Raw genomic sequence first — 10,741 nt, 5'->3', positions numbered from 1 at the left:
TAACAGAAAGATGAAATGTCACGAGATTTTGAAAGTAAAATAGATCGATAGCGCGTTTTTAAAAATCAATCTGATATCAGCAGCATATGAAAATATATTTGAGTATATTATTTTTCAAAGTGTCAAAAATGGATAACAAAACTGCTATTTTCAATGACTACTTATTTTTGTCCAGCTTTAACATCGGTATCGATATCGGTTATCGGCTACATGAGTTTTAAAATATCGGCATATCGGATATTGGGCAAAATCCCAATATTGTGCATCCGTATACAGTATATCAAGATACATAAGGATTAAGGTGCAAGTGTACATGTATCACACACAATGAAAAACAAATTAAAAATAGGAAAAACAAAATACAAGGGAGTAACGCAGAGATTTGAGGTGTCATATGATGAAAATAAAAACATTAGCTGCTTATTGTGACTTCTGCACACTAACCAGGTCATTTACCCAATAATCAATCCTACAGTAACTCCAGGAATTAGATGGATTCATGTCACCAGAATTGACACCCAGTTGGAGGACACCGGGCTTCTGCCATGAGCTTTGACAAAGAGCCTGTTTCTTTCATAATCAGAGCCAGGGTGTCTCAGTTTTTTTTTGTCGATGTTCAAGGGCGCAGGTGTATCCGGGGGGGTTACAGGACCACACACCCGGCTAACCGCCCGCCTGGTCAGGGTGACCTAGGAAAGAGGGAGCCGTTTTTCCCTGCCCCTCACTATCATTAGCTCCGCCGCACTCCCATGCCGATGGCGGTGACGGCCTTGGACAAACACCGCCATGTGAATTCACTTAGAGGAGTTTTAGTGCCCTGTGGGTTAGCGTGCCAGTGGGACCCCGAGGGGAAAGACGAAGCGGGTCGGAAACTTTAACTCACGTGTGGTCACTCCGGCTTTGAAGTACCACCGTTCAGTTAGCAGCAGGTCTGGAGCTAAAGGAGACGTAATGGCCAGTAAATTATAGTTCTGCATTTCTGTTAGGGTGGTGGGATGAGCTAATACGAATTAAAATGTATATATAGATATAAAACCTCCAATCTGTATGAGGGGAAAAAAAAAACACAAAATAAGGGCGTTAAAACCAAAAACATGTTTCTTAGTGTAACTCTTCTGCAGTAGCTCCAAACATCACCTTCTAGGAAATGTGTCCTTTTTGCTGTTGCTGAACTGTGAAACCTGGCTGCACATCGTTCATTTGGTGTTGACACCGTCAACAGCTGCATGGGGGACAGAGGCCATGTTGGCTCACTCTGGTCTTTGTTAGATTGCGCAGCTGGGTTTTTGCAATACGTCCCATGCAAACCCGTCGTGTTCAGTCCAGCGTTCTCCTGCGTTAAACATTTAAAGTCTTCCCTAAGGAGCACTTCTGACTCACTTGTGATTTTCCCCCAACTTCATGACTTTTTGCTAAACTTGTTCTGAGGGACTTTTGTGTTGCGTGCTCAGGTATGTAAGTAGACAGCCTGTTTGCCTGAGGCCATGCGGGGAAGCAGGATGTAAATGACTTCAGTGAATTACTCTGTTAAGTAAAAAGGAAGTAGGTGGGGGCACATGCTCGGGCCTGTGTCGGAGGGAGGAGCCAGGGCCTCTAAGACTGTGGGGCTCAGTCGGTCCTCTAGCACTTTATGCTTCCTGCCTGACGCCACATCAGAATAGAGACTTAGAGGGTGGAAGCAGCCACAATCTCAACTGGATTCAAAACTCTGTCGCTCTTGGACTATTTCTTTCGTGTCAGCTTTTGGATTTCTTAAGTTACAATGGGACTATGTTGTTCTGAAAAGCAGAAGAAAAACTTTGAGATGTTCACAAGTTGGACAAAGGTGAGTTTTGTTTTTTTATTTTTGTTTTTTTTCGCTGGCACTTGAGTATTAGAAACAATGAAAAGAAAAAACTTTGAGAAACTTCATTCAAAAACTGAGGATTTGGGTCAAAGTTTTGTAGACATGATGCTGTGGAATAACTAATGCAAATATGTTAAGAGGAAATATTTCAGATGATTTTATTTTGTTGTTCTTTTTGGTTTTTTTTTGCATTTTTGCACTTATGCGGGAACTCCCTGCTAACGTAAAAGGATGCATTTGTGCAATTTATTAGGCAAGACATATCATCATGCAATCCGTGTCCCCTGCTGTGTTGCTCAAACTGAACTACATGACAATGATTTACCGGCATTTGGCCCGGCGTTTATTCCCCCTGCATTTGCCTCAAAGTTGCCCCTTTCCTCCACTTTGAAAAAGTGAAAAGTTGATGACAGTTTTCTACTTTATACCCAATTTTTTCACCACTTTCAGAAAGACGCCTACTGGTTTGTTGATGGAAATGAGCAGGTCCCTGATGATCAAATGGGAAGAAAAAAAAAATTTTGACAGCCCTGATCAAGTTTTTTCTATCAGGAAGATATCAGCTGGTTTCTCGACACCTTTTAGACAGCTTGGAAAACCAGATCTACTGATTTTGTATAAAAAAACCCAGGCGGAAGATTTTTTTTCCCCTCTTAAATCAGGTCAAGGTAGCTTTAATTATTCAGGAAGTCGTTGTGAATGCAGTTATGGGAGATGCACCGATCAGATCAGTTTTTCCTGGCAGATTCCTGCCTTTCTTTGCAGGCTGACCTCCAGTCACAATCTTCAGCTTTTACATTTTTCCCGCCAAGAACTTCAAAATATAATAATGTGCAGAAATATTTGATACATCTTGTCATTTAAAAATGGAGATACAAATTGAACACATATTTCTGCTTAGACGCATCTCCCTAAACTTTGTTTCTTATTATTAAACTTATTAAAGGTTTAATTTTTCCCCATGTTTCATTAAAAAAATAATAATAATAATAATACATTCACTATTATAGGGAAAACCCACCAGGACCATTATCTTTAGTTTTTTTTTCTTAGGGGCTTTTAATGTGGTCCTATTTCCCTTTAAAAACCAGAACTGAAATCGTCCTCATAGAATCTCTTAAATGTCCCATATCTCTCCTGCTCCTCTGCTGCAGATTTTGTGCATTCAGATATGATGTGCTGTATATTTAGAGAGGGGACCACCGTGGGAATGATGGAGGGGGGACCATGTGACTCTGTTGCTATGGCATTCAGGCATCCATGGGGTCTGTGGTACTGAGTGGGCTGAAATCTTATAACTCTTATCCGGATCTATCCTCTCACAGTGCTGGTAGAAAACCAATGAAATCTACTTGAATGATTTGATTCATTAGAAGTAATTAATCAAATTTCCTCTGTGCTGCTCGGTGCGCCTGGCTCGGTGCAGCATGCATTGCAGCTGTTCTGCATTACAGAGCAGAGGAATCATGTGGAGGGCGAGCGGAAAGAGAGAGAGGAGGAGATGCAGGGGATGAAGGGGGGGATTCTCCAGGCTCTCATTTTCTGCACTTCTCTTCATTGCCTCGTCTTAAGTGAGGGTGGGAGGCAAAGATGGCGAGATACTCCACACTCTGACTCAAGGGACTCTGCAGATCGACCGTCCCACCGTCATCCTCCACCTCGCCTCATTCCATCCTGTGCTTGGAAAAAAAGGCTACTTGACATCGGATAATATTTGCATCGATTCGGAGGAAGGCTGGCGGATGACGGCAGCTGGAAGAGGAATATTGATCACATCATTTGGGGGAGGAGGGGGGGGATTCCATCACACTCTCTCCTTTCTCTGTGCCATCCTTGGAAACAATGGAAGAGGCTGGGAGGAGGCGCATCTGGTTTGACAGGGGGATGTAGAGGCTCCCACCACAGCCCTCCTCCAGAGTCGGCAGGCGAGGCGTTTTATTGCTGCGTCTCAGCGTCGGGGCTGCGGGGCTTCACTCAGCCTTGGGGATCCACTCAGAGAGGAGCATTCACTGCTTCTGCTGGGGAGCACCAGGGGCTCAGAACAGCTCAGCACCATGCCTGAGGCCAACTACCTGTTCTCTGTGTCCTGGGGATACATTAAGGTATCAGAACCTGTATGTGTGCGTTTGCGGAGCTACAGAGATGAATATTCGTTGTCGATTTTGCCGCATTTGAGATGCAGGTTTTGTCTGAATGTGTTTGGTCATGACGCTGCTGCTGGTTTGCATCTGTTTAGACGACTGCGGCAGGAACAAAGATGCATAAATATGAGTTGATTGCATGTTTCTCCATGCAGAGAGCTTGGAGATCCTTTTTTTTTTTAAAGATACCAAAAAGACTTAACCATAGACCTCGTTTGGTGCACAAAAGTAGAAGAATAACAAGATGCTTTAGTCTGTTCAAATCCAGCAGTTAAATAACTTCTTATTCTGTTTTGTTTATGTTTCTTCCAGTTCAAGAGGATGCTAAACAGGGAACTAAGCCACCTGTCAGAGATGAGCCGCTCAGGCAACCAAGTGTCAGAGTACATCTCCAACACCTTCCTAGGTAAGCAGTGCAGCCCACGCTCTCTGCAGCATCGCAAAACAACTGCTGCATCAGAGCTTTTTTCAGTTATAAGGGTACATAAAGCTTGGCGTTAGCTCCTGAAACATCCACCTTTGGTGTGGATTGCTGCTTTTAAACTAGTCTGATCTGGTCAGGAGGAGGAACGAGCCCCCCCAGCGCTCCTCGCTCTGACTGCAGAGACATGCAAAGGGAGGAGGGAGGGTGTTCTGCTCAGGGAAGGCTTCCCTCTAGAGAGATCAGGAGCAGCGAGACGAGGGGGAGTTAGGACAGATGCTATCAGCTGCATCCAGACGCTGCATTATTCAAATGGAGGACTCCAGTGTTTCCTGGTCTTAAAAAGCATTGCTGCATTTCATGACTCACAGCCTCCTATAGGTCACTGTTGGTTGTAAACAAGTTCATAAACTGAAAATAATCTGAGGGGAAAAGCAAAATTAACTGGAGGAGAAACAATTTTACAATCTGGAGAGAGATTAACATATTTTAGACGACCAGCTGTCGACCATCAGCTTAGTTTTTTGGTGCATTTTAAGGTTTACAGTCAAAGGAAACAATAGAGCTGTTTTTCTGGGAAGCTTAGCGGGTCTCTCTATCTGCATTGCATCAAACACCCGTCAGGTAGAGCTAAGATTGTCCTCCTGGGTTTTGTGGAGGATGTAATAAGACTTTCATTTTTTATTTTTGTTTTTTTTTTTTCGCCGAGGTGCGTATGATGATCAAAAAAGCAGTTTCACATGCGCACACACACACACGCAAACAGCACGAAGCTGTCACCCAGCAGACAGAAACACTGAATCACACACGCTGACTTTCGCTCCCGCATATTTACATGTCTCATTTCTGAACATTTCAGCTCAGGATCAGCCCTTTTTCCACTTTTCTCTGAATTGTTTGTTGCATCCGGGTTCAGTTTCGCAGAACGCACGCACCGCTGGAATATTGTGGCACAACAGCTCATTAGAAAGTGACAGGGATTTTTATTTAATCGAGACACAGTTGGAGGGAAGTGTCTTTAGGGGGTGCTTGATTGTTTTCCTGCTTTTATTTTTTTTTTTACTGCAGTCAGTGAGTTTATTTTTAGTAGAGACAGAACATGAGGGATTGTTTTAATTAAGCAACTGTCTCTACTGCTTCAGCCTTGCCACTTGGGTGTTAGAGGTCACCTAGCAGCTAGGAGGCTTGTGCAAAAAGCCTCTCAGCTAAACTGCTAAGCCCCTTTTTTATTAATTTTTTTCTTTTTAATAATCTTTTCTGACTCTTATTGTGTTTCCTACAGATAGGCAGAATGAGTTGGAGCTTCCCTGTCCGGTTCAGAAGGTGAGGGAGAGGAAGAGGAAGCAGGGCCAGCAGCAGCAACAGCAGGTTGGGATGATGACACAGATCAGTGGGGTGAAGAAGGTCAACCATACGTCCAGCATATCGGGGAATAGCGGAAACCGCTTCGGGGTGAAGACGGACCAGGAGGAGCTTCTCTCAAAAGTTAGTGATGCACACTTGGTTTCTTCAAAATAGCATGAAATTCATTTTAAAAAAAGATGGTGCTTAACGTTTGAAATTCTGGCTTATTTATTAATAGGACCTGGAGGACATTAACAGATGGGGGCTGAATATCTTCAAAGTGGCTGAGCATTCTCACAACCGACCGCTCACCTGCGTCATGTACAGAATCTTTCAGGTACTTTCTAAACTTTTTTTATTTATTTATTTTTATTTTTTGAATATCAATGCCTGTAAAGTTTATTTTCCTAACGATGCGTATCTTTGCCACTCCCAAGGAGCGAGACCTGATGCGTACGTTCAAGATTCCAACCGACACCTTCGTGACCTTCATGCTGACCCTGGAGGACCACTACCACTCGGACGTGGCCTACCACAACAGCCTGCACGCCGCCGACGTAGCGCAGTCCACGCACATCCTCCTGTCCACGCCCGCTCTGGATGTAAGTGGCTGAAATCTAAAGCCTTCCGTGGAATTGCAGTTTATTCATTCATTGGAGTCATGTGGTTTAGCTAATGACTCCATCACCAACGCCCCTTTCTAAAGCTGTTTCGGTTTAATGTGGCGACTTGTGTGACGTCAGCGCCCGGCGAATGCCTCAGAGGCTGACAAATGAAAGGATCGTGCTCCAATTGTCTGTTGGTTTAACTTGTTTGGCCGGTTCATTGACAGCCAAGGCTCATTTTCCTCCTTTTTTTCTCTCTCTCTCGCATTCAGGCTGTCTTTAAAGACCTGGAGATCTTGGCAGTCATCTTCGCTGCAGCCATTCATGATGTGGACCACCCAGGAGTCACCAACCAGTTTCTCATCAACACCAGTAAGTCTTAAAACCCTTAAAACTTATGATTTAGCTCACATGTCCAAAGACAACATGTAAAGTCAAAGCTTTATTTAATTTCTTCCTCCCTCCCACCCCTCTCCTCTCTACTCAGACTCTGAGCTGGCTCTGATGTACAACGATGAGTCAGTGCTGGAGAATCACCACCTGGCTGTGGGCTTCAAACTTCTGCAGGAAGACAACTGCGACATCTTCCAAAACCTAACCAAGAAGCAGAGGCAGACGCTCCGAAGGATGGTCATAGACATTGTGAGGACGCATAACAATTAGAAAGTTAACAGCCAGACCAGCATGTTTTATTTAACCAGTCAGATTCTGCTCACCACTTCTAAATGCAGCAAAGAGTTCTTACATTTTCCTTCCACGTTTTTTAAGGTTCTGGCCACCGATATGTCAAAACACATGAATCTCTTGGCGAATTTGAAAACCATGGTGGAAACCAAGAAGGTGACCAGCTCTGGTGTCCTGCTGCTGGATAATTACACTGATAGGATGCAGGTAAGGAGCTCATTCATACTCATTCGTCTTTTAAAATAAAACACCACCAGAAAAAGGCTAAGATCCGTCCTGTCTGCAGGTGCTGTGCAACATGGTTCACTGTGCTGACCTGAGCAACCCCACCAAGCCTCTGGATCTGTACCGGCAGTGGACTGACAGGATCATGGAGGAGTTCTTCCACCAAGGAGACAGGGAGCGGGAGAAGGGGATGGAGATCAGCCCCATGTGTGACAAGCACACAGCTTCAGTGGAGAGAACTCAGGTAGAGATGGCCCAGATAAAAAGGTTTGATGAGAATATTTCTGTCCTTTTACTGACGGCAGCCCTGCTCATCTGTTCCAGGTCGGCTTCATAGACTTTATCGTCCACCCTCTGTGGGAGACGTGGGCCGATCTGGTCCATCCTGACGCCCAGGACATCCTGGACACGCTGGAGGACAACAGAAACTGGTACCAAAGCATGATCCCCCAGAGCCCCTCTCCTCCTTTCTACACCAGCGACGGAGAAGGAGGCCAACATGGGGACGGTGAAGGGGGTTCTGAAGCGAGTAAATTCCCCTTCGATTTGGCCATGGACAGCCAGGAGAGACACACAGAGGACACGCCTGCTACAAGCGACCGCCTGAACAGAGACGATCCGGTTGAACTTAAAGGAGTAGAAATGACAACTCGTGACATCTCTCCTGCAGAAACATAGCCGAACCGAGAGACTGTCCCGGAAAAGGGACGCTTTTTACGCTGAGTTTGTTTAATTGCAGTGGAGGCATCCTGCAATGAGGCTTTTTAGGGAGCTGTCTGGCAAAGAAAGCCTGTGTGAACGCTGGGCGCCCCTGCAAACGAGGCTCAGAAACCCTGCTGCAGCATGTTTATGCGCCCCAGCAGAAGGAGCTGAAAGTGTTTGTTTAAAGCAGAGAGTGCCGAGGCACGGCTGGATCGGGGTTTTTAACGGACCGACCGTCCGGATCCAATGGTATGAATCTACGAACTGGGTTTAAAGGAAAAAACTTCCAAACTTGCACTTCAGGACATTTTTTTTATCTTCATGTAGAATATTTACAAAGTTTCAGGACCTAATAACACAACCAAACCTACTGGTCTATCGTCGGTTTTTTTCTTAACACTTGTTTAAAAAAAAGTAAAAAAAAGTGCCTTTTTTTGTTTTATTCTACAATTGTCTCTTTTTGTAAAAGTTTTTTTTTATTATTTATTGAACACATTCGTGTAGCTGTAAAACATGTCCACTTTTCTACGAGAGGACATCATTGTCTCTTAGTCTTCCTAATGTTCTGGCAATAGTCTAAACTTTTTCTCACAGGTGGATGAATGTGGAAAATCTGTTGACTTCCTGGCACAATTTTGCACTTTGCGTACAAGTGAAGCCAAATAATGTCATTCAAGCAACCCAAATATATATATTTTACCTCTAATTCATCATGTCAGCCAGGTTCTAACCTTTAGAGATAGAGGGAAATGGGAGAATACATCCAAAGATCCTCCAACAAACAAAAGAGCACTTTGATGCGTTCACTGCCACATTTTATTAGAGGAAAACATAAAATTCAACCTCAGATCACTCTTTGAATTCAACAACTCCAACCTATTGCTCTAAGGCATACTCCATTCCCCTCAATCCACTTTCCATTGTGAGTCATTGAAAACTTTTAGATGACTGAGAGGCTGTGCACAGCTGAAAGGAACAAAACATTTGTAAAATTTGTATTGTTTTTTTTTTTGTCGTTTTTTTTTTCACCGCAGCACCTTGAAAATGCCAGCAGCTCTGCAGCTGGTTGCAGAGCTGCTAGAAACTTCCTAAAAGGTACCACGACGTATGATGAGGGGAGATCCGTTTGTAGTCATAACATGACATTCTTCTGTGAATTTGTGCACATGTGGAGCGTGTAACTTCAATGGTCACAGAACCGCACAAACATTGTCGCACGGAGCTGTGTAGTGCCGACACTAACGGCGTATTTATTACCTTTCCCTTGTATATAATTAATAACGGTTGCTAATATTTACATATATTTATAAGCACTACAATACGTCAGATGACAATTTGACTGAATATGTCTGTATTTAGTGAGATATTTTGCTATTAGACCTCCTCTTGAAGTCCTGAAAAGTGCGTTTGCTTTGAGGCTCCAGCCTGAAACGGTCGTTGGTTCCTGACAGCAGCTTTTTCGGGGTCTTCGTTTCTGGGTATGGATATGAAGGCTGGACGTTTACAGCGGCTTATTGTGTACGGTGACGGGTCATTGTACAGCTGGAGGAATCTTTGCTGAAATGTTTAGCATTGTTTTAAAATGTATTTTTTCAGTGTTTTCCTCACAGTATATTGGTAAAAAAAAAAACAACAACAATGGTGTATGTTGTGCTGAACAAATGTTTTCTATGTGATTATTAAAATGAGCATGTGAAACAGAATATTCTGGTCTGGATGTGATTTTCTCTTTGATAAATTTGAAACAGGAAGTTAAATACCCAAACACACGTATGGGTAAAAAGTTCTCCAGGATTTAAATGTTTTCTTCTATGGATAATTTGATCTCTGATGAATATCAACTTAAAGATTTTGTGACTTTAACTAGAAACTGGATTTACATTTGGAAGCAAGTTGGTTTTTTCCATGACCTAAAACGTTACATTTCTTAGATCTGTTTACTTAGATTGTACAGACATCTAAACTAGATCAGTGTTTCATGTTCTGTGGGAGCATTTTTGCTCAGAACAACTGGTTCTCTGCAAATGAAGAATTGGGAATATGCCAAATTAATCAGACAGAGCTGGATAAAGGGTTCATTTGGTGGTGTATAAACCTCAATAATTGGATTAGCTTTTATTTTAATAGTCTCACAGATTTATTTTTTTATATATTCCCTATGTCACAGACTTTTGGGACTTTTTAGGTGCTCTAAGAGAAGGAAATTGTTGTTTTAAGGATTTAAAAAAACCGGGAACGCCACAGATGGAATATTACTGATGACATGTTTCGGTGCACCACTGTGGAAAAATCTGGTGGCTTTTTCAGGCTGTGAAGATTCATGAAATATTTTCTGAAACACCTTTTGTTTCCCAAATCTCTTCAAAGCAACTCGTAAACAGTCAGGCATCTACGATCTACCAACGACGTCACTAAGTCCAGGTCAGCCGCTACGCTGACGACGTGTGGATTCATCAAACTCTCTGTGATCAGGTCTCTCTGGCAGATTCTCTAAGATTTGTCTTTTTTTTTAGTTCACCCGATTTATTCATAAATCATTTATAAATTTTATATGTAAATTTTTGTAGTTCGTTTTTTTTTTATCTCTGCATTTTCCACTTAGGAGTTTTCTAGCCAATTATTTTATATATTTTCTTTTATTTGATATTATAAAGTTTTTTTGTTTTTGACTACTTTGACATTTGATTCGTTGTTTATAAAATGCGTGTAACTATTATTTAACATTTAAAGCTCAAAAGGATCATTCTTTACCACCTGCTTTTAATGGTCACAC

The 10,741-nt window shown here is 42.7% G+C and overlaps 1 protein-coding gene across 3 annotated transcripts in view; it reads left to right on the top strand.

Moving 5' to 3' along the window:
* LOC107082622 (cAMP-specific 3',5'-cyclic phosphodiesterase 4B-like) overlaps positions 1 to 8,394 on the top strand; it is a 93,343-nt gene extending 84,949 nt beyond the window's left edge. For 2 of the 3 annotated variants that reach the window (XM_015371396.1, XM_015371397.1), the window contains 9 exons: positions 4,300 to 4,393; positions 5,691 to 5,893; positions 5,991 to 6,089; positions 6,190 to 6,354; positions 6,630 to 6,729; positions 6,845 to 6,999; positions 7,126 to 7,248; positions 7,328 to 7,510; positions 7,591 to 8,394. In XM_015371396.1, the coding sequence (XP_015226882.1) occupies positions 4,300 to 4,393; positions 5,691 to 5,893; positions 5,991 to 6,089; positions 6,190 to 6,354; positions 6,630 to 6,729; positions 6,845 to 6,999; positions 7,126 to 7,248; positions 7,328 to 7,510; positions 7,591 to 7,944 (1,476 nt within the window). In that variant the 3' untranslated portion in view covers positions 7,945 to 8,394. Of the gene's footprint in view, positions 1 to 3,790; positions 3,949 to 4,299; positions 4,394 to 5,690; positions 5,894 to 5,990; positions 6,090 to 6,189; positions 6,355 to 6,629; positions 6,730 to 6,844; positions 7,000 to 7,125; positions 7,249 to 7,327; positions 7,511 to 7,590 lie in introns of those variants that run through there. The other variant, XM_015371398.1, reaches the window with a different exon arrangement.
* Positions 8,395 to 10,741: the final 2,347 nt, after the last annotated feature.

This window comes from Cyprinodon variegatus, unplaced genomic scaffold, assembly GCF_000732505.1.
Source record: "Cyprinodon variegatus isolate N-32 unplaced genomic scaffold, C_variegatus-1.0 Scaffold57, whole genome shotgun sequence".
In the NCBI taxonomy this organism is placed as follows: domain Eukaryota; kingdom Metazoa; phylum Chordata; class Actinopteri; order Cyprinodontiformes; family Cyprinodontidae; genus Cyprinodon; species Cyprinodon variegatus.
Note: the sequence above shows the minus strand (reverse complement) of the source record. Positions and strands in the feature narration are given on the sequence as shown.